Here is a 24472-nt window from a genome sequence, read left to right on the forward strand (position 1 = left end):
GTATATTTTTAAAATATTTTCTCGCACAATGTCTGGACATCGGTGGACTTCTGCTGTTGTTTTTTTCTATGGTCGGGTTGTTGTCTCTTTGGCACATTCCCCATTTCCATTCTCAATTTTATGTAACATTGCTAAATTACGTTTACAAATGAAAATCAACACTCAGACTATAGTCATAAAGTAAGACAATAAATGAACAAAAGACAAACCCGGGACACAGAAGTACAAACAATTGACCATCAACTCTGAAAACTAACAGGAAAATAGAAACATGGATAACAAAAAACATGCAGGGGCGACACCAAAGAGTGAAGAGAACTTGCGTCTTGAAAGACACTTTCCGTGAAAACAATTTGATATGAAGATAATCTTTTGTTTCAGTTTTTTCAGGGGGGGATTTTTAACAGCCTCATGTGCCTCAATTTAGTAACGGTCCTGTTCTTATGGTGTGCTCTTCAACAACGGTCTTAAGTTATGAAAGGTTGAACTTGAACATACCTTTTAAACCCCACCACATCCTAATATATTCCTGTTCCAAGTCATATTTGAGCAAAAACTTTTAAGAGGAATACACCGGCCATCAACCAATGACAATCTAGCACAATTATATAAGTTGGAACAGTCCTTTGTGTATAATTAACCTCTGGAGTAGTTGTATTACAGATAATAGATAATATATAAGAAATCATTTTTGTTTTCAGCATTTATTTAAATAAGATATTACACTAATACTTTTATAGTGACATGACAGTCTGAATTAACTGGTTCCACTTGGCAAGCCCTGTCATAAAGTAGCTTCAATCTACTTGCCCCTGTACAGCAACACAAACCACAGGAACAGGAAATGTCTGTTCATCTTTCACATATGACATCTTGGTTTAGTATATATGTAAACCTGTCGAACATAAATAAGGAAAATATTAAAACATAAAACAACATCATTGAAGTACACTTTCTCTAAATAGAAAAAATAGAAATACGCTTTGAGAAAAACTATATAAAAAGACACCTTTAGACTAGCGTTTTCTTCATTTTATATACACATAGTTTTATTTTCTTCACATCTTTTTCAGTTAGATATCATTATCCGAAGAAGGTTTCAAAAATTGTATGTCAATAATATTTCCTTTTTGAAGAATAATAAAATTGTTATCCATACCTTAACTTTAAAGAAGAAATCCTTTCTTCATTCCGCCAAAGCCATTACTTTTATTGGTTTTAGGTTCAGCTTTGTTTTCAGCATTGTCAGTGTTCTTTGTATTAGATTTGACAACCGTGTCATTGTTGCCACTGGATGTAGACGGAAGGTTCTGTTCGTCAGTGCTGTTTGAAGTTTGTTGGATCTCAGCTGTTTTCTCATTTACAATGACAACTGGTTCTAAAACAAAATGTGTATAACAATGTTTTATAAGTTGTTGTCTACACAGGCATATGATTCTTGATTTTTTTAATCTGTGGAAATGTTTTTTAATATTTTCCTATTTAACATTATCCAACAATCACCGATAAAGTACCAATACCAAAAACAGACGCCCACAAATCATATGTGCTAAATTAAAAATTCGACATGATTGAATAAATTTTAAACTTATTCTAGAGTATGCCGGAGACTATTAGCTTTCGTTCAGTCACGAATTACATTTTTAAAACTTAATAGGGAATTGAAAATCATTCTACATAAGGATAATCTCATTTTTTTCTTTCGTTAAAAAGTTTACCCTTTTGATAAATAAGAAACATTTAATACCTTCTGTATTAAGCCATTTGTACATTTCCATGGCTCCTGCGAAAAGCTGCATAGCGAAAACAATCATCTAAAAACATAAAACATAAAGTGCATTTAAAAAAAACCAACTATAGGCGTCTTCTGTTTAATTCTTTTTTCTACCAAATATACTGAAATAAAATTTATGTTAACGTTTTTGAAGAAGAAAAAGATTACAACCTACTGACCACACTATATTAAAGAGTTATTAAAACGCTTTTATTAAGTTACTTTTCATTTTATAGTACTAAATTACCGTATAAAAACGCAATGATGCATGATGTTTGTACATTCGGTCAAGCATTTACTTACATTGACGTTATTCGGGGTAAAAGATAGCAGAAAATTCTGGAAAAAGATACAAGTCACGCTGGTGGCAGGCAAACAATTCAGATGACTCTCAGAACTGTGAAACGTCGTCCTTGGTAACAATAAGGAATTGTGACGTCTTTTTACAAGAAAGCATCCCAGTTCGAAAGTAACCATTATATTTTTAATCAGTTTTACTATTAAAATTTTGCTCTATCCTACTCAAAAGGAGTAGACTAATGATTTTGGCCAATATTGGCATATTTTTAGATCTCGATCGGGTCTTACTAATTTATTTTTTTTTGCTGTTCAAAATATCTTTCTTTTTTGTTATTATGGTTTTCAAGATTATGTAGCAAAAAGCACAAAAAAGGTAAAACTTTAATTCATAGAAAATAAATGAGTCTCCATAATAAATAAATCGACGATTACAACTATGTTAAAATATTTGTAGATTTTTTATGCCCCATTTATGGGCATTATGTTTTCTGGTCTGTGCGCCCGTCCGTCCGTCTGTCCCGCTTCAGATTAAAGTTTTTGGTCGAGGTAGTTTTTGATGAAGTTGAAGTAAAATCAACTTGAAACTTAGTAAACATGTTCCCTATGATATAATCTTTATAATTTGAATGCCAAATTAGAGATTTTATTCCACTTTGACGGTCCACTGAACATGGAAAATGATAGTGCGGATGGGGCATCCGTGTACTTGGAGCACATTCTTGTTTTATTTTATTACTTATCAATATGTAAAAGAAGACGTGACAATTAAATGAGATACATGTATCATAATTTGTCAACGCGTCTCTGCTATATCATGTCTCTGCCAGTTATATGCATATTTTCTTATTACAACATTGACAATATACGAAATATATTTAAAATAATGTAGCCGTCAAATGAACGCTAGCTGTCTTTTCTATCATTTAAACACATTTTCTGTATCAATGATCCGGGATACTTGCCACTTTTAACTCAAAACCAAAGAGCAAAGAACCAGCACAAATCCAGAACATTTTTCTCATCAACAGCATATTATCAAGACAATTTCAGCGTTTTCAAATGTACACACGACTCTTACAATAAAAAGGTATGTAAAGCAATTCAGCAACAAACTGTTTGTTTTATTTGGAGCTGACAAACAAACCCATCGGTACAAAATCAAGACACCAGCACCCTTCGGTTCAAATTGCCAGCACAGAACATTTTCTCGCAGAACAGCCTTACGGCACTACCGTGAGTATTGAACGTTTTACACAAACTGAGTGCTATATGCAAAAGAAGAAAGTTGCCAGAAACAAGAGGTCCTCATAAAATGTTTGATAAAAGAATAAAAGGCAACAATTGCAGCAATGTTTTACCAAAAAGTAAGAAAAGGCTCTGCTTTATCCAGATCAACTTTTAAAAACTTGAGGTCATTCACAGACAATAAATCAAATGAATTCAATTTATACGAATTCAATTTTACTGTCCATTTTCAAGTTATATTCTTTTTGTATTTTTACCAGCTCATGATATAAAGTAGAGGGATTTTTTTTCGGCTTATGAGTGTGTCTCTCAATCTGTTCCTTCGTTCGGTTGTTCGTTCGTCCAGTATAAGGTTAAAGTTTTTGTTCAAAGAAATATAATACGATGTTTATTTTTTTGTACATTTTATAAAACTATCGGCCAGTGAAACCCATGCTATAAAGGAAAATCTGTTTGGCTGTACGGTCTGTGTGAATCTGCATTTTTCTGAATGGGGATATTTCATCTGATACTTAATGCAGGGAGAGCACCACGCCCTTTAAGAACTTTTTGACGGGTCTTTAGCGGCCTGTTGAAAGCTTCATCACTATCTATTCGACATACCGAGATTCGATTAGAGATTTCTTGGCCATCATTTCGATCAATCATTCGCATAACTTGCAAATTTGATTGATTATAAGTATGTGCTTGTCATTGTTAATATGAACTATTTGCCACTGGACTTTAAGTTAAGTCTCTTGTTACTCTTATAACGATAATACAAATATTTCTGTCTCTGCTGTGACAGTTCAATATCGGGTCCAATTCGCGGTCTTTAATCAAACAACGATATTTTTTATGCCCCATATCCAGATTAAAATCTGTGTTATTAATATATTGTTTGTTTGAATGCTTTTTTTTTTGTTTTTTGTTTCTGTGAACATTTCTTTTATCATAAGACAAATAATGTTACATGAGATGATTGGAAAGAAAAGTAAAATGAAATCAATAATAGTCCGTGGCACTGGAAGAAAACGACCTTCAAAATCCAGTCACTGCGGTTCTGCCGTCAGTTTTTTGTATTCCAAGTTAAAGAAGTTAAACTTAATAACATTAAAATATTTACAATGTTGAATAATTGTCTGCTGTTTGATCGGGTTGTTGTACATGTATCTTTGACACATTCAACATCTTCCTATAAGTTATTGGCCTTGCATGAACTTGCTTTCAGTAACTGCAAATACGCTTATATCGGTGATTTGTGTCTACAATTGCTTTAATTTATGTTTGTTTTTGTTCTTCGTACCGATCGCTTGGATTAAGCCAATTGCAACTGATTTGGACAGTTTGCTCTTATGGTGTGCTCTTCAACAACGGTCTTAAGTTATGAAAGGTTGAACTAGAACATACCTTTTAAAACCCCACCACATCCTGCATATTCCTGTTCTAAGTCATATTTCAGCAGAAACTTTTAGGAGGAATACACCGGCCATCAACAAATGACAATCTAGCACAATTATATAAGTTGGAACAGTCCTTTGTATATTATTAACCTCTAGAGTAGTTGTAAGTTTTACAGATAATAGATAATATATAAGAAATCATTTTTGTTTTCAGCATTTATTTAAATAAGATATTTACACTTATACTTTTTAAGTGACATGACAGTCTGAATTAACTGGTTCCACTTGGCAAGCCCTGCCGTAAAGTAGCTTCAATCTACTGGCCCCTGTACACCAACACAAACCACAGGAACAGGAAATGTCTGTTCATCTTTAACATATGACATCTTGGTTTAGTATATATGTGTAAACCTGTCGAACATAAATAAGGAAAATATTAAAACATAAAACAACATCATTGAAGTACACTTTCTCTAAATAGAAAAAATAGAAATACGCTTTGAGAAAAACTATATAAAAAGACACCTTTAGACTAGCGTTTCCTTCATTTTATATACACATAGTTTTATTTTTTTCACATCTTTTTCAATTAGATATCATTATCCAAAGAGGTTTCAGAAATTGTATGTCAATAATATTTCCCTTTTGAAGAATAATAAAATTGTTATCCATACCTTAACTTTAGAGAAGAAATCCTTTCTTCATTCCGCCAAAGCCATTACTTTTATTGGTTTTAGGTTCAGCTTTGTTTTCAGCATTGTCAGTGTTCTTTGTATTAGATTTGACAACCGTGTCATTGTTGCCACTGGATGTAGACGGAAGGTTCTGTTCGTCAGTGCTGTTTGAAGTTTCTTGGATCTCAGCTGTTTTCTCATTTACAATGACAACTGGTTCTAAAACAAAATGTGTATAACAATGTTTTATAAGTTGTTGTCTACACAGGCATATGATTCTTGATTTTTTTAATCTGTGGAAATGTTTTTTAATATTTTCCTATTTAACATTATCCAACAATGACCGATAAAGTACCAATACCAAAAACAGACGCCCACAAATCATATGTGCTAAATTAAAAATTCGACATGATTGAATAAATTTTAAACTTATTCTAGAGTATGCCGGAGACTATTAGCTTTCGTTCAGTCACGAATTACATTTTTAAAACTTAATAGGGAATTGAAAATCATTCTACATAAGGATAATCTCATTTTTTTCTTTCGTTAAAAAGTTTACCCTTTTGATAAATAAGAAACATTTAATACCTTCTGTATTAAGCCATTTGTACATTTCCATGGCTCCTGCGAAAAGCTGCATAGCGAAAACAATCATCTAAAAACATAAAACATAAAGTGCATTTAAAAAAAAACCAACTATAGGCGTCTTCTGTTTAATTCTTTTTTCTACCAAATATACTGAAATAAAATTTATGTTAACGTTTTTGAAGAAGAAAAAAATTACAACCTACTGACCACACTATATTAAAGAGTAATTAAAACGCTTTTATTAAGTTACTTTTCATTTTATAGTACTAAATTACCGTATAAAAACGCAATGATGCATGATGTTTGTACATTCGGTCAAGCATTTACTTACATTGACGTAATTCGGGGTAAAAGATAGCAGAAAATTCTGGAAAAAGATACAAGTCACGCTGGTGGCAGGCAAACAATTCAGATGACTCTCAGAACTGTGAAACGTCGTCCTTGGTAACAATAAGGAATTGTGACGTCTTTTTACAAGAAAACATCCCAGTTCGAAAGTAACCATTATATTTTTAATCAGTTTTACTATTAAAATTTTGCTCTATCCTACTCAAAAGGAGTAGACTAATGATTTTGGCCAATATTGGCATATTTTTAGATCTCGATCGGGTCTTACTAATTTATTTTTTTTTGCTGTTCAAAATATCTTTCTTTTTTGTTATTATGGTTTTCAAGATTATGTAGCAAAAAGCACAAAAAAGGTAAAACTTTAATTCATAGAAAATAAATGAGTCTCCATAATAAATAAATCGACGATTACAACTATGTTAAAATATTTGTAGATTTTTTATGCCCCATTTATGGGCATTATGTTTTCTGGTCTGTGCGCCCGTCCGTCCGTCTGTCCCGCTTCAGATTAAAGTTTTTGGTCGAGGTAGTTTTTGATGAAGTTGAAGTAAAATCAACTTGAAACTTAGTAAACATGTTCCCTATGATATAATCTTTATAATTTGAATGCCAAATTAGAGATTTTATTCCACTTTGACGGTCCACTGAACATGGAAAATGATAGTGCGGATGGGGCATCCGTGTACTTGGAGCACATTCTTGTTTTATTTTATTACTTATCAATATGTAAAAGAAGACGTGACAATTAAATGAGATACATGTATCATAATTTGTCAACGCGTCTCTGCTATATCATGTCTCTGCCAGTTATATGCATATTTTCTTATTACAACATTGACAATATACGAAATATATTTAAAATAATGTAGCCGTCAAATGAACGCTAGCTGTCTTTTCTATCATTTAAACACATTTTCTGTATCAATGATCCGGGATACTTGCCACTTTTAACTCAAAACCAAAGAGCAAAGAACCAGCACAAATCCAGAACATTTTTCTCATCAACAGCATATTATCAAGACAATTTCAGCGTTTTCAAATGTACACACGACTCTTACAATAAAAAGGTATGTAAAGCAATTCAGCAACAAACTGTTTGTTTTATTTGGAGCTGACAAACAAACCCACCGGTAAAAAATCAAGACTCACCAGCAACCTTCGAGTCCAAATTGCCAGCACAGAACATTTTCTCGCAGAACAGCCTTACCTACCATGAGTATTGAACGTTTAACACAAACTTAGTGTTATATGCAAAAGAAGCAATCTGATTAAAATATTGATCTCTGATTACGTTATACTGCATATGTAGTATTTTAATTAGATTGCAAAAGAAGAAAGTTGCCAGAAACAAGAGGTCCTCATAAAATGTTTGATAAAAGAATAAAAGGCAACAATTGCAGCAATGTTTTACCAAAAAGTAAGAAAAGGCTCTGCTTTATTCAGATCAACTTTTAAAAACTTGAGGTCATTCACATACAATAAATCAAATGAATTTAATTTATACGAATTCAATTTTACTGTCCATTTTCAAGTTACAGTTTTTTTTGTATTTTTACCAGCCCATGATATAAAGTAGAGGGATTTTTTTTTCGGCTTATGAGTGTGTCTCTCAATCTGTTCCTTCGTTCCGTTGTTCGTTCGTCCAGTATAAGGTTAAAGTTTTTGTTCAAAGAAATATTACTTACGAAGTTTATTTTTTTTGTACATTTTATAAAACTACATGCATGTGCCAAATTACAGTTTGGGTCCAATTTCATGGCTCAACCGATATGGAATAACTCTCAACGCATATGTTTCGCTTGTTGTAACCACACATGTGATCCACCGAATTAAATCTAAAACCTGATTTGTTCTTATATGAGCAACAGGACTGGTGCAGCATGCTGAGCAAGATATATTAGCCCTCCCGGAGCACCTGAGATCACTCATAATTTTCAGTGGTGTTCGTGTTGCTCAGTCTTTTGTTTTTTATGTTGTGTTTTTTTTATACTGTTGGGTTTTTCTTTTGGTTTGGGAGGGTTTTTTTTGGCCTTGGCGTTGTCAATTTATTTTCAACTTACGAGTTTTTCGATTTAAACAATTTTTATTTGTTTTTAAATATATATTTTGAAACAAAAAGGACCAGACACAAGTCATCACAAGTTAGATAGTCCTATTATGAGTTTGCATATCCCTTTGCGACTGTATCTTTCACCTCACGTCACAGAATAAGCAAAATGATATTGCGAGGATATAGTTCTTTCGAAATTTTCAGATGGTCGTGTAATAAAAATATGCATGCATGCTTGAGGAGAACTTATAAAAACGGATAATTGAGAAAATAAATACACCGACTATCAAATAATAAAAAATCAAGCATTCTCTTGTTACAGACAAATTACAAGAATTATATTAGGTTTCATCTTTTATTCAAATAACTAATCATTTTCCTATATACACTTTAAAGACAACGCCATTGACCGGGTCCATGCATACGCTTGGCCAGCCCGCAGTAGCTTCTTTCTACTGGCACCCGTTCACCAGCACAATCACAGGAAATGTCCGTTCGCCATTTGTGACTTGGGTAAACCTTCAAACGGCATGCCAACTTCGTATAGTATATCAAAACTGAGACCTGTTGAACAAAAAATGAGAATGTATTAAAATATATAAAACAAATACATTAAAATACAATATTACTGATAATTTTAAATTCAGAAATACGCTTTTAAAAAAACCCACCTCCAATTAGAGTCCATTACATTTTTTTGTTACTGTCATTATCATCTAGTTTTTGATTTCGTCAACGCTTAACTCTATGCAAATAAATACTATCATCAGATGAAACATACTACAATTATATGACAATTGTATTTTAAAGAAAGTAAATATCTAAACTCATACCTAAACTTTAAAGAAGAAATCCTTTCTTCATTCCACCAAAGCCATTACTTTTATTGGTTTTAGGTTCAGCTTTGTTGTTATTCTGTTTGTTGGGTTTGACAACCGTGTCAGTCGTGTCGCCGGATGTAGATGGAAGATTCTCAGTTTTTGTATCATGATTTTCATCATTTGTGTCATGAATGTCAACATTTGTGTCATTAACAACGGCAACTGGTTCTGAAAAAAATGTGTAAAACAATGTTTTATTAGTTGTTATCTACACCAGAATATAATTCTTTAAAAAGTTCTTTTGACAAGTTGAACAATGTTTCTAATCATTTTTAGGGAAAACGGACCTATAGTTACGTTTCTGACTGTACGAAAGTAAATTAATACTTTATTTTATATAACACAATTATCCCAGTGTTTTTCTTTATTAAGATAATAATATTTTTGATAACTATTATAAAATAGAATAAAAAAAAGAATATTTAATACCTTCTGTGTTGAGCCATTTATACATCTCAATAGCTCCTGCAAAAATCTGCATAGCGAAAACAATCATCTGAAAACAAGAGGCAAACATTAAACATTCCAACCATAGAAATTAAAGGATATCAAAAACAAGTGTATCTCTAAGAAACCTATATGTCATCCTTACTTAAAATAGTATCCTCCAATATTAAAATAATATTTTTCACCGTTATTCGTCTGTAACCTGCTAATATATCAACTACAATTTGAAATCTGGACCGCAATAAACAACCGAGAATGTATGATAGAAATGTATCGAAAAGTTCTAGTACCATCAACAGATTAAACTAGGCATTTCTCATGACTTCTTCTGATTTGTTTTTGTTATTTTGAAGCTAACTCCGTACAGTGATCGTTTCCGTTCCGGAACTATTTTCCTTTACTCCATCAATCAATCACTGCCATGTAGTGTAGTATTCGGACCCGTATGCGGATCGGAACTGGAACTGCCGGGGAGTTTGATTTTGAAGAAGAAACAAAATCCGTGTTATTTATTTTTGTTTGCCTTCAGATATGTTGGTATTGCATTGTCAACTGTTTTACATCTATGTATTGAGATCAGTAAAGACTCTACTTACGTTGGCGTAATTCTTATTTAAAAAAGAAGCAAAATCAGGAACAATATACAACAATCCTCTGAGCTCAATCACGCTGATGTCAAGCAAACAATCCAGATGACTCTCAGAACTGTGAAACGTCGTCCTTGGTAACAATTAGGAATTGTGACGTCTTTTAAAAAGAGTCATCTGATCACCGCGCCAAAGCATCACTGTATGAAGGCAGATACTTAGACACGACCAATTTTCATGAAGTACTAATGCTATATATATTAGAATATAAATTTTAGTTCTCAATAAAGCAAAGATTTTAAAGCTATATTGGCGAAGAATCTGCTGACACTTTCAATACACACCATCAGTTTCGAATGGGTTTGCGGTGCTCAGTCTTCAGTTTTTTTGTAGCGTTTTGTGGACTTTCTTTTTTATATATATATATATTAGTAAGTCTTTAGTTTTTTAGCCATGGCGTTGCCATTTCCTCTTCGTCTTATATATTTTGAATGTTGCAATAGTATCTTTCTCTTGTCTTAATAGTTATATATGATTTTTTCTTTTCTTAAATTTAATTAATAAAAAAAAAGACTAAACATACCGTATAGTCGACTATAAAAAATATGAAAAAATTCAATTGCGAAAACTAACAGCATAATTTATTACAGAATAATCACTGCCCTATGTTTAATAGTTCATTGATCAATTACAGATTAAGCTCACAAGGACTAGTTTGGCAGATTAATTTTTTTTATCTATGTTTATCAAATCTTTTTGTCGTATTTTCTATCAAACGATTCCTGCAATTAAGCTAAGTGAGCCCAAATAGGCTTCTGTAATATACTGTTACGGGACGGGGGTGTCCCAAAAGTAAAAGTTATTACTACGAGGTTATAACCCTGGTTATTATATTCTTGGTAAATTCTAATATAGAGCTGTCAACTCTGGTGTCGAGTTACAAACTAAGTTATACTGGTAGCGTAGCTGGCAAAATGATCAAGACTATGGTAGCGTAGCTGGCAAAACAGTTAAGGCACTGGTCTAAATATGGTAGCACAGAAACTCATTAACATTGACTTACTAATTACATGTACAACAGATAACAAGATTAATAAAGCTTCACAATTTATTATATACAAAACATTCAATACTATTCCAAGTATAAATCACATGAAAACCCAATAGAACATTTAATAAAATATACAGAGACCCCCTTTTCGGTACGTTAATCGTTTGTCAACATCGTAGTAAACGTAGTAAAATATCTAGGTCAATTATGGTTTGGTCCATTTATTCAACGGGGATGCATGCAATAGCAAGGTACATGTATTGCATCGACTGCGGCACTTTTGGTTTGCCTTGGTAAGTTCCTTGGTATCAGGAGTGACTGCCCTGGTAGCGGGACGCAGTCTATCTGAAGACTGTTGTGCACTTGCTTTTATATCTCTGTCCCACCAACGTCTCGTGCCCCTATGGAGAATGTGGGCAAATTACGTTATGCTGATTGGATGCTGATCTCAGGTCATTAGGTCACTGACGTCAATAAACATAGTGATGCAAATGGCGGCGATCGGAATGTTGACATTCTGTCGAGTCGGGAAATGGACAAACGGGACTTATCTAAGCTTACTCTTAGCATGTATGGGCCCCGGTTACAATATATATGCCTAACGCTAATAAAATAACAAGGTAATAAAGCGGGAACGTGTAAAATAAGGGTAAACAGAAGATGGGAACAGTCATTCAGTCAGGGGACCCCCCGTGGTCAAACAATGAAGACGAACTCTATACTATTATTCCCAGAGACCTTACTATAACAATATTTACATACAATAACAATATATAAGTATCCACAATGTTCATTAAATGTCTTTGTATACGCGTTGGCTAACAGTAAACGACGAACGCGAAAATAGAATAGAGTGTTTACTGAGTAGCCTGAAACAGTCGTATGTACAAACCTACAGCTTATACCCTAAACCGTAACAATACCTCTTCCGTTAATGCGTTCGATAATATACCTCTTCCGTTTATGCGTTCGACAGTCATCCTCACGATATTCCGCTGCTTAAGCTTGAAGCTTATGGTCTCTCAACTCCTTCTTTAGAACTGATAAAAAAATACTTATCTAATAGGAAACAGTGTTTTCGAGTTGGCTCTATTCAGAGTTATTGGCAAAATATGTGCACAGGAGTACCACAAGGTTTGTACTCTTGGTCCTATACTTTTCCATATTTTCTTAAACGATATCTTTTACCACAGTTAACTTTACAATTATGTTGACGACAAAACACTTTCTTACGCAAAAAGAGATATAAACACAGTTATTTCCACACATGGAAAAGACAGTTATGCACTTCCAATCAAATTTCAAGCTTTGGCAATTGGCAAAAAAAAAAAAAAAACCAATAGGCAAAAACATTACATTTGATCTGGCAGGTGACGAAACAAAATATGAAAAAGAGGTCAAACTATTAGGCGTCACCATTGATCACACATTTATCCAAAATCTGCATATAAGCATCCAGACAACTGAATGTCTTTAAAAGACTTAGCAAATGTTTGAAACAAGCAAAATTATATATATCACCCCTTCATTATGTCAAACTTTCATTTCTGCTCATTGTCCTGGCATTTCTGCAGCGAAGCAACACTACTAGAAATGAAAAAGTACAAAAAAGAGCACTCTTTTTTATTTTTCAGGATTACAACAGCACATATGAAGACTTACTTTTAAAATAAAAAATGTCACATGCACTTAAAGTAAAACGCATTAGAACCATGGCAATAGAGGTATTTAAAACAGTCAGTTAGAAAAATCCAATATACCTTCATGATCTCATAAGCATTAAAGAAACAAAATATTCTTTCAGACATTAAAAAATAGCTCAGATTCCAGTGGCAGATCCAGAACTTTTCCTAAGGGGGGGGGGGGGGCGCTCCTGTCATGCTTCAATGATTCCCTATATAATTAACCAAATTTTTCCCACGAAAGGGGGGGGGGGCCCGGCCCCCCCCCAGGCCCCCCTGGATCCGCCTATGGATTCCTGCAGTAAGAACTACAAGATATGGCTTGAAAAGTTTTCAATGCATTGGTCTGACAGGTATACTTTCGAAGTTCAACTGGTGTAGAAGAATCGTCGTTTTTTTTTTAGCAAATACCACGACAGAAATTTCCACAGTGAGTTGTAGAACATGATCTTATTAGAGCAGATCTAAGACAAACGTTAGAATTGAAGAAACAAACACAGACAATAAACCAAATTGACTAACACTCTAGCATACTCGAATGTTGCAGTTTTTACGGATTAATGACAAGAAATCATATTTTGTTATTTTTATTTGAATTGACTTATGCTCATCTACACTTTAAGGAAAAATTACAGAGTGGAAAACTAAGTAGCTGGTTCCGTGCAAACTCAGTCATAAAGTAGCTTCATTTTACTAGCGCCTGTACACCACAATCACGGGAAATGTCTGTTCACCATATATGCTTTCATATAAAGCAACTCGATACAGTATATGTGTATCAAAACTAAGACCTGTTGGAAATATAAAAAAAGGAATATATTAAAACACATAACAATTCTTTTCAAGTACACTATAACTAAACATTTTAATTAAGAAATACGATTTGAAAAAAACTCGAAAAAATAGCTTGTTGTTAATATCATTATTTTAATTCATTCGCACCATGCGTATGACTCTAACTGGGGAAAAATAGAACAATTATTTTTCCCTTTTAGAGAATATTAGAATTTTACCCATACCTTAGCTTTAGAGAAGGAATCCTTTCTTCATTCCACCAAAGCCATTAGTTTGATTGGGTTTAGGTTCAGCTTTATTTGCCTTCTTTGTGGTGGATTTGACAACCGTGTCAGTCGTGTCCCTGGATGTCGAAGGAAGGTTTTGCTCTTCTATGCTGATGGAAGTGTCATGCTTTTCATCTTTTGTGTCATTTACAACGGCAGCTGGTTCTGGAAAAAAAGTTTTATTATTGTTGTTTTCTCCACTGGAGAATTAAAGGATTCTTGAACATTTATTTTCATCTCTGTAAGTCATGGATTCGATAATGCATTTAATTATATAACTGATACTTTAACAAAAATCAACAATGACAGAGACAGTATAACGCTCAAAAATATAACTTTACAGTTCTATTTGTTTGAAATGATAGCATCTGCATATTAGACAATGCACACTAAACAGCATATACGTATATGGATATGAGGTTATTGTAAAAGTTGCCCTCGCCGCGCCTCGCATGGAATTTGTCATACTCTGGATGTTATTTTTTTATTCGGAATCCGATGTATCTCATGTTTTTCTTTAAGAAATAATTCTTTCATGCCATGCTCTATGCTCATTTTAACATGGGTAGGCATTATATTTGTTAATATCTTAATACCGAGCGTTAGCATTATATTTGTTAATATCTTAATACCGAGCGTTAGCATTATATTTGTTAATATCTTAATACCGAGCGTTAGCGAGGTATTAAATGTTAACAAATATAATGCCTACCCATGTTAAAATGAGCATAGAGCATGGCATGATAGAATTATTTCGATTCTAATAGGAATATTTTGAACTTTTGTACTTCGAAGCGGACCTAAAGTAGACGATCGAAATGTCGCTATTTTGATTTGATGAACAAAAACGTTATAGAAAAATCAACAGTTTGTCAATAAAAAAAGAACAGAAACATTTAAACTTACTTTTAGAATGTTTTTATTTAATTTCCTAGCGAACAACACCAACAAAAATGTCCATTTTGATCTCTGGTGTTGTTCAAATTCATCTGACGTTGCAATTCAATTGTGACGTCAATCACGTGGAGCCCGTGTTCTATTCGAATTAGAACATGGATTTGTACCCAAAGCTAAAGAAGAACGTCATATTAGAATCCCTGGTAATACTAACAATTTGATAATAATAAATAAAGATAACAGTTTAAAATACCTTCTGTGTTAAGCCATTTGTACATCTCAATAGCTCCTGCGAAAATCTGCATAGCAAGTACAATCATCTAAATATAAAAACATAGTTTGACATTTCATCCGTAGAAATTCAAGGAAAGGAATAAAATTGTGTCTTCGGTAATCTATACGTGTTCTCCTTACTTAAACTAGTTATCAGCATTAACCAACAATAGTGAAATATAATGAATTTTCCTGTTTTTGAAGCAGAAAAAAACAGAATTTAATGACATTAATATTAACAACATTCATGATTTTTGTAAAAGTGACAATTCAAAAGTGAAATCAATATCTTTCAGTATTGAAAAGGTTCAGTCACACAAAGGCCTAAACCACGCTTTTCTCAAGACTCTATACATTTCTGTACTTAGAAGAAAATATTTGTTTGCGTGTTAATTTTATTTGTATGTCTTCAGTTATTTTGATTTTGTATTATGAACTGTATCGTATCTGTGATTTTTTTCACGAAAAACTATACTTACGTTGACGAAATTCTGTTTAAGAAATAGTAGCTAACTCTGGAACAAAGATATAACAATTCAGTGAGCTCAGTAACGCTGATGTCAAGCAAACACACCACTGATGACTAGTTCAGAACTAGGAAGCGTCGCCCTTGGAAATAATAAGGAATTGTGACGTCCCTTGACAGGAGCCATATGCATATGATCGCAGTGCCCAACTTTGTGAGTCAATGAACATCGGTGACGAATACCACTACGTTATGTCGTGTAGCAACTTCGTTATCGTGTGTAGTCTGGGTTCCTGACACAATATTCTCAATTCTGAAGGCCTGAGATATCGAAAAAATCTATACAGAATTCCAGGTTAAAATATGCTTCGGATATGTTATAAAATTAAAACAATTATGAAGTAAAACATTTTTTTTTTCGCTGTTTTTTTTCCAAACGTATGGTAACCTATATATGAAGTTGCTTACTTATATGTCATTTGGTGTCTGGTGGAAAGTGGTTTCATCTACAGTCCTACCACATTTTCTTATTTTGTATGAATTAACAAAATGTTAATATCTAAGCTTTAAATGAAGTTCGTTCCTCCTTAGAAAATAATTTTTTGTATCTTTGTAACATTTTTGTCCAAGAGAATAAAAAAGATGCGGAAGACACCAAGGGGATATTGATAACTCCTTAGTCGAAGAAAATAGGACAACGCCATATATATGCAAATACAATATTAAATCGTGTTCTATCATTCATGTTTTACCTCCTCCTTTAGTCAGTTGTTCATATGTTATGGGTATATTAAAGGATGGTTAAAGAGGTTGGGTTGCGGAATTGAACAGCAGCATACGGTAGCTGTTCCTTTGCTTTTTTTCGTGTGCATGTCCTGGTTTTGTCTCTAGATTGATACATAGTGGCCTTTCTTTTCCATTGTGCTTACATTTGAAAGAATAATAAATGACAGTTGATACAATATTATTCATTTTGCAAATTCAAGCTTTTAGCCCATGCACAATTGAAATCCGAAAAGAAATATTAAATTGCAGATGGTGGGGTTCTTGTTGCTTAGTCCTTAGTTTTCTATGCTGTGTCTTGTGTACTATTATTTAAGGAATCATATGACTGTAATATTTTTTCTGTCTATGAGAAATAACATCAAAAATGTGGTGTGGCGCACTCGAATAACCCGCGTAGAGTGTTATTTTATAGTGTGCACCACATTTTTAATGTTATTTCGAGTAGGCAGAAAAAATATTACAGTCATTTCTTATAATTTAATTCGTAATTCCATTTTTAGAATGGAGTAAATCATGAAAAAACGTTGATGACGTCACGGTCTCATGACAAAATTATGTCTATGAGCTGATAAACAAAACGACGCCAGCCAATCAGAAGACGCGTTTCATCCAAAACTTAATTATTTGTCTGTGTGTTTTTTTCTGTTTTTGCCATGGCGTTGTCAGTTTATTTTTCATCTACGAGTTTGAATGTCCCTTTGGTATCTTTCGTCCCTTTTATAGATTTTGTTTTCCTGAGAAAAAAAAGCAATGTGTGGATATACATTTGTTTAGAACCTTCAATTAAAAATCACGATGCCTTGACAATTTGACTGACTTATACAATGCACCGTATCAATGAGGATCTGGATTTTTGGGGTCCTTCAATTCTTCATTTTTTATTTTTCTCACGTTTTTTAATTCCTTATATTTCGTGTCCAGTAATCTTTACCTTTTTTATATTTGAGAACCATTGTGTTCTCTATTCATTATATTTTAGCATCCTTTTCTTCTCTTTTTTTTTCATTTTTGTCCTGTTTTCCTGTATACTTTAATTTTTTTAAACATTTGTTCTGCATATTTGGCTCATTATTCTCTATTCTGCAAATCCCATCCCAACCCTCATGAATGACACGTTTTTATTGTATGTCTATCTTCTTCCATCTTAATTACAACATATCTGCATTGTTTCACATATGTGCATGACAAATCCCTATAAAACATTGCAAATTACTAAATATGATCTAATAAAAATCAGTATCTTGTGTTTCTATCATCTAAACACACAATAAATTAGTTTTACTGTCAAAAATGTAATTTATAAACACATTTGGAACAAAATAATGGCTTTAGATGCACAATCAAAGATTACCGATTTAAAAGATTATTATATGCAATTTCACGGTTGCAGTTTTAGGAAGACATGTCTTTGATATATAATGCGAACAAGTACTTAAGGTTAACCAAAATACAATAGGCGTTTAATAAAAATACCATTGATAATGAAGTTTATAATCCGTTGAGTGATATAAATCTAATTGAAATTTAAAAAAAAATCCACACAGACGGCATTTCTCATCCAGCGATCTTCTGTAATCTTGTAGATCACATTGAAAACTCCGGTTATTACTCCACTACTGGCAGCATCGAAGGGGACCTTAAATTAGGTTTGAACTCCACCCGTCTGTCTGTCTGCCTATCCGTCAGTCTGGCAAATCAGTTTTCCATACTTTTTTCTTCGTGCTTGAAGATAATGATTTGCAATTGGGTATAAAGTTTTATCATGACAAGTTATAGATCAAGTTCGATTATGTTCTAGTCTGATAATTTTGTGCAGAGTCATGGGCCTTGGACTAAAAAAAAATCACTCAAATAATCAGTATTCAGCACTTTTTATGTCATGCTTGAAGATATTGTTTTACTAAGAAGTATATAGTTTTATCATGACAAGTTACAGATCAAGATAGAATTTTGTTCCGTTCTAATTATTTTGTGCCGAGTAATGATCCTTGGACTTAAAATATTCAATCTAATAATCAGTTTTCCATCCATTTTTTCATCATTCTTGAAGGTATTAACTTGATATTTGTTATAAAGTTTACACCATGACAACTTATAGGTCAAGTTAGCATTCAAAAGGCTCTAAATGTTCTGAAAATTTACAGAATATGTATAGTAACGCATATATGTGTGTACTTGCCTCCGAGTGCGGGAGTTTCTCGCTACATTGAAGACCCATTGGTGCATGGCCTTTGGTTGTTGTCTGCTATTTGGTAGGGTTGTTGTCTCTTTGACACATTCCCCATTTCCATTCTCAATTTTATCAACTGTTTGAAGTTTTCAAATTGGCTGCCGCTAAGTGGCAATGGGGAAGGGTGACAATTCTAGTTTTGTTTTTCCTGAAATCTTCCAGAGGAGTCCGTTGTTGGTGGTTGTTTATGCCCGTTGATCAGTGTCAGTAATACCGGTATTTGGTCATTTCTGTCAGTTTCTTTTTTTGTTTTGTTTTTTTGTATACTAGTATAGGATAATTGATAAATTAATCAACATCCCATTTATCCATTGACAATACTTTGTACGGAAGTTTTGAACTTTATGTCAAAAATTGCCTTTGAATTTTCTTGAATGGATTCTTTTTATTTTACAATCCATAATTTGAAGGCGTATTTTCAGTTCAGACCTGATAAATCTGTCTCATATCTATCGCAGATCTGATCACAATAAGATAATATAGATTTTTTATTTTTCTTTAGTTGTTTTTGGTTTAATATTTATTCTTACGTCATAAATATTGCATTAATTTATGTAAAAAACCCAACAACTTTAAACTGTAAATGTATGGTTACGACAACATTAGAAATTCCCCTTTATTCCATTAGTCTTGATGTGTACAGCATTCGTCAGCGTATTTCACTTTATACAGTCAATATTTTTCGTTGAAATACAAATTGTAATCTTAATTATATTTTCTCTTCTGGTTTTGTTCTGTTTTCTGTTTCTTGCATGAATTGATAATTTTCGTATAAAACTACACGAAGTGTGATATGAAAACCTTCGTTAATTTGATCTCGGCTTATCCAGCATCATAAGACGATTTGACGGCATTTCCATTGACTATTCGTTAGGTCAATGGCGACTTTCAAAGGTTAAGACGATGAACATTTCGTCCATGGTAACGGAAATATGAACATTTTCGATAATACATCTATTGTATCACGTCAGGGAGTCACGTGCAATATTGTTTGCGCGAGCATTATACAGTTTCAACATCGTGCAAACAAACAATGTTTGTTTGAAAAATATAATCTATCTACTATTCGTCAACTCTAACATCTACTTCATATTGCTCTACAGAAAAAGAGACAGAAGATAACAAAGGAACAATAAAAAATCAGAAGTGAAAAAAGACAATGTTATGACCTCAATGAAAAACGACAACAACAAACAATTGTACGATAAAACTTGCCATAGCACAAATATGCATCCCCTCTGACAAGTTCATCCTTGTAAGGGACAGTATAAAAACACTTCAACGATAAATAAAGACTAGGAAGCACGAACCCCATCACAAATCCGGGGATGATCTGCATTAAAGATACTGATTTATGACTTATAAAGAGAGGATTCACAGTGGCGTTGCTTTATCTGCTCACGAGAGGATTCGGATACAAAATTGTTTTTGCAATGTGTCATTTATGTAGATACAGTCGAGTCCATGTTATGCAAGGCAACACCAACACTTCCAACAGGATCGAAAAAGGAGACTTATCGAGATTAATTGATGATTTACAGAAAGCTATTATGTCTGTTATTTTTGTTTACACATCGTTGTCAATATTATGGAATTTGATGCAACTGTCATACAAGTGAGAGGTTTAGCTAGCTTTAAAACCAGGGTTAGTCCACTAGTTTCTACATGAGAAAATACCTGTACCAAGTCAGGAATATGACAGTTGTTATCCATTCGTTTGATTGTTTCAGCTTTTGATTTTGCCATTTGATTAGAGACTTTTCCTTTTTGAATTTTCCTCGGAGTTCAGTATTTTTGTGATTTTACTTCATAAGGACACACATTCAGTCGCTGAGGAGGAACTATGGATATAAAGTGCGAAGTAGTGGTTACAATGTTTGATTGTTCATGCAGTCAAGTAAATTAGTCCTTTAGATTTGTTCTAATAAATTCCTTTTGTTTCTTTGTTTACACTAAACTTCTAGACAGAAGTTAAGTATTACTAAGTTATTTTGTTAAATTTTCAGATAAGAAATTAACCACTGTTTTGGAGTTCGCATTATGGATTAATTACTGTATTTAACCAATCACTAAGGAACAGTACTTATTCAATTGATTTTTCTCCTTCATTTTTTTTGTATAATCTGCTGAGCTCAGTAGTTAGTACTTCAGTAAGGACATGATTTATATCATACTTTTAATTACATTTTCGTTGGCGTGTTTTTCACTTACAAATCATTGTCTTTAGTATTTGTTTTTGAGAGATCACGATGAAGATAACTCAAGAAAATACTGGGAAGCATGAACCCCTTAATTGAACATAGTGGGGATGATTTGCATTGAAGTTACAGTAGTAACAAAGAGACAGTGGCGTTTCTTGGGCTGTTCTGAAGAGGTTTCGGGTGAACAATAGCTTGTGCAATTTGCCATTTTATATGTAGATATGGTTAAGTCCATGTTTTGTTAGACAACACCAACACTTCCAAAAGGTACATAAAGATAAATTGTCGTTGATGATTCCCAGAAAGCTTAAGGACACCCATTCAGTTATTGAGGGAAAAATGAAGATATAAAGTCCGAAGTAGTGGTTTTAAAAAAATGGTTACATAATCATGCAGTCAAGTAAATTGTCCTTTATAATTTGTTCTTATACATCCCTTTTGCCTCTTTGTTTACACTATAGACAAACTTCAAGACAGAAGTGAAGTAGGTTAAGATGCTTTGCTTAACTTTGAGATAAGAAATTTACCACTGTTTCTGAGTTTAAATTATGGATATATGCAATGTCTTATAAATCGCTGTATTTTACCTATCACGAATACTTATTCAATTGATTCTTTTTCTTCATTTCTTTTTTTTTTATCATAATCAGCTCAGCTCAGTATCTGAGTATTAACATGATTAATAACATACTTTTAATAATTTAATTTTGGATGTAACGCATCTTCTGATTGGCTGACGTTGTTTTGTTTATCAGCTCATAGACATAATTGTGTCATGTGACCGTTACGTCATCAACGGTTTTTTTCATGATTTACATCAGTTTAAAAGGTATGAAGAATTAAATATTAAGAAATAACTGTAATATTGTATTTGTCTATTCGAAACAACATAAAAATGTGGTGCACATTTTAAAATTAGTGTGCACCACATTTTTTATGTTATTTCTTCATCGACAGAAAAACAATTATTATAGGTATTCCTTTACAAAATTTTCCGTTGACGAAATATAAAATTATTATTAAACAAGGGTTCCAATTCCTTCGTACAAAGTTGACCTCCGATGAATTTTGCTCGGCTGCGTAGAAACCTTATATTTGGCTTTGAGTGAAGATGACTCTAGAAAATACTTTGGTCGCATAAAATTTATATGGTGTTATTTTCATTTATTGCATGAGTATTCCATTAGGCAACTAATTCAAAAATTTCTTAAAAAAGTTTTTTTAAATGCGTTCTAGATAGATGGCTTGTGTACACAAAAATGTTAAACACATTCTATGTTATGACCAAAATACACCAAGATAACATCTTCACGTAGGCTACGGCGAATGATGCCATACCCTGAGTTTTATTAAAAAAAATCCTCCTCCAAAATTGCCATTTTTTAAATAAGTTGAATGTCAATAATATCACTGCTAATGGTGCTTTCCATCTAACAATTCAAATTGGTTCTAAATACTGGTCATTATGTAACTCGTCATAAACATTGTCTGGTGATTGCATTCCGATTTCATCATATTTTCTGCAAAAAAGAAGCAAGAGCACACTCATTATTTTGAATTGACGTAAACAATTGCTGAAATTTCTTTAATCCTAAAAAATAGTTGATTCTATTGTTAATGAAAATGATGGTATAGTCTGGTTATTCTAATGCAGACATGTCATAAGTGATTCCACTATTATCCCATAAACATTTCATAATTGGCATTTTGGAGTTGCTGAGTGAGTTGGCACTAACATGAAAATAAAGATATTGTTTTAATAAAATTTACTTTCTTAAAACTTTGTTCATCATTTTAAATTAAAGAAGTATCTCCCTCATGCATAATATAGTTTTAATTCCATGTCAAGGTTTGGCATTACCGGAAGACATTTATTGTCAAAATATGCATCTGGTGCAAAACAAAAAATGTTCCAATAGTATCATTTATATAGTTATTGAATAAAAGGGATAAAAGATGTCATCAAAGTCATGAACAAAGTGTAGTAGTTAGCTGAGAACTTTCGCGGGTAGTACGTCGACTGGCCATTCGCTAAAGCGTATGAGACACGGATCCATAACGGTTTCCAAATTTAGAATTTTTCTAAAAAAATGGTGTTTTCTGTCGAAAAAAGATTGCTTCAAAGACAAGACAAATTTAGGAAGTACAAAACACTACAGTTATACGTCATATCACAAATATTTCCGACTTTGTATTCATGGTTTCAGAGGAGTTGTGGCTAAAATCTCGGAAATCAAATAGAAAGATACAATTTTTAAATGCAACAATAAAAACCAAGGGAATCACATGAACTCCAAAGAAAAATTGAAAACAACACGTTTAATAATTTAATGCGTCCGAAGCGCTTTTTTTGGATTTACGCTCAAAGCCAAACATTTGAAATCCGAGGATGTATAAGTACCGAAACCGTTAAAAAGCTATATGTCAAAAATACCTAAATGCGAGACGGGTGCGTCGACAGGGTAAACTTTGACTTTGCTATGCATGCATCACCCGATCTTCCCACTCAATCAGAACGTCAAAATTGGGAATATAACACAAACAATAAAATAACAATTCAGACGCTTAAATGTGTACCTGAAGATCTCTCACCGCAAAAATATGTATGGAAGGCAGTTTTCCCTATTAATGTGCATAAAATGATGTTAAATTTTCTGTTAAATGGCTGGTTTGTAAGACGAATATTCAAATGTGTATTATTTCATATCTGACAGATCATATCAGAATATCTTTGATAAATTATCTCTTTATACCTTTCTTTTACTTTGTTTATCTTCTATAATACACACTGAATCAATCTCCTTTGATATCAACATACACCACTGTAAATTCTTTACTTTTTTCATTTCAGACTAAGGTAAACATCATCAAGTATTTTCTGTTATTCTTATATACTGATACATTACCTGGATGTTTGTCTGCTTTGAATTGTATTTCCATTAGAAAATCCTGAAAGATAAGAAATCATCAGACGTGGTTGAGAACGAGAAGGCAGGAAGAGGTTAGCCATAACGGAGACTTTTTGTTTTACATTTTTCTATAGTCAAAAACATAATTGTGCAGATTGTTTGTGGTATGTGTTTGTGATAATCATAAATCGATTAATCTGAAAAAATCCGGGTCACAAACCGAAACCGAGGAAAACACATCAACTTTTAAGAGGGAAACAACGTAACAACTGCAACCTTAACCAACGCAAACATACGTAGAAAGTCAAACGGACCTAAAAATGCGAGTTATTATTTCGAAATAATAAAAAACCTTTACAGTAACTAAAAGTGATATAATTCAAAATGGAATATCTAGTTGGTATGATAAATAAGAACTAGTAATGTACAATTACTCAAAGCATGTTTGAAAAAAAAGATATCTTTACAATGAAATTAAGACAAATGAGATTTAAAAATAAAGGAAGTGGAATTTGTTTTATTTTCTGAAGCAATAATTGATAATATTACCCAAGTCAAATGTATCAATATGAAACTTTTAGTTTAATATTTTCTGACACACGATGATCAAGTTTTTCATTATTTTTATTCAATAAAAAAT

The 24472-nt window shown here is 32.8% G+C and overlaps 3 protein-coding genes and 1 long non-coding RNA gene across 7 annotated transcripts in view; all 4 read right to left on the reverse strand.

Moving 5' to 3' along the window:
- Positions 1–688: 688 nt before the first annotated feature.
- On the reverse strand, positions 689–10682 carry LOC139488503 (uncharacterized). 4 transcript variants are annotated; one of them, XR_011656018.1, is made up of 4 exons: positions 10286–10682; positions 9672–9738; positions 9195–9410; positions 689–895 (listed from the first exon to the last, which is right to left on the reverse strand). XR_011656018.1 is itself a non-coding variant. In XM_071274188.1 (4 exons), the coding sequence occupies exons 1-3, from the start codon at positions 2249–2251 to the stop codon at positions 1167–1169; spliced, it is 453 nt and encodes a 150-aa protein (XP_071130289.1). In that variant the 5' UTR covers positions 2252–2279; the 3' UTR covers positions 689–895; positions 1160–1166. The 4 variants fall into 4 exon arrangements, 1 of the variants encoding a protein (XP_071130289.1); XM_071274188.1 differs by lacking the exons at positions 9195–9410; positions 9672–9738; positions 10286–10682 and adding exons at positions 1160–1378; positions 1748–1814; positions 2078–2279; XR_011656016.1 differs by lacking the exon at positions 689–895 and adding an exon at positions 8698–8925 and having other exon boundaries at positions 10286–10668.
- LOC139488502 (uncharacterized) lies at positions 4903–6503 on the reverse strand. Its single transcript, XM_071274187.1, has 4 exons — positions 6295–6503; positions 5964–6030; positions 5376–5594; positions 4903–5112 (listed from the first exon to the last, which is right to left on the reverse strand). The coding sequence occupies exons 1-3, from the start codon at positions 6466–6468 to the stop codon at positions 5383–5385; spliced, it is 453 nt and encodes a 150-aa protein (XP_071130288.1). The 5' UTR covers positions 6469–6503; the 3' UTR covers positions 4903–5112; positions 5376–5382.
- A 2898-nt stretch (positions 10683–13580) lies between the features above and the next one.
- LOC139488504 (uncharacterized) lies at positions 13581–15851 on the reverse strand. Its single transcript, XR_011656019.1, has 4 exons — positions 15720–15851; positions 15221–15287; positions 14029–14235; positions 13581–13800 (listed from the first exon to the last, which is right to left on the reverse strand). It is a non-coding gene; the product is annotated as an uncharacterized lncRNA (long non-coding RNA).
- A 6372-nt stretch (positions 15852–22223) lies between these two features.
- The window catches only part of LOC139488505 (cadherin-99C-like), a 30943-nt gene continuing 28694 nt past the window's right edge, over positions 22224–24472 (reverse strand). Inside the window, exons 14-15 of the mRNA XM_071274189.1 lie at positions 23830–23872; positions 22224–22443 (exon numbers count right to left, since the gene is read on the reverse strand). Of these exons, the coding sequence (XP_071130290.1) occupies positions 22362–22443; positions 23830–23872 (125 nt within the window). The 3' untranslated portion in view covers positions 22224–22361. The remainder of the gene's footprint in view (positions 22444–23829; positions 23873–24472) is intronic.

Source organism: Mytilus edulis, chromosome 9 (genome assembly GCF_963676685.1).
Source record: "Mytilus edulis chromosome 9, xbMytEdul2.2, whole genome shotgun sequence".
Classification (NCBI taxonomy): domain Eukaryota; kingdom Metazoa; phylum Mollusca; class Bivalvia; order Mytilida; family Mytilidae; genus Mytilus; species Mytilus edulis.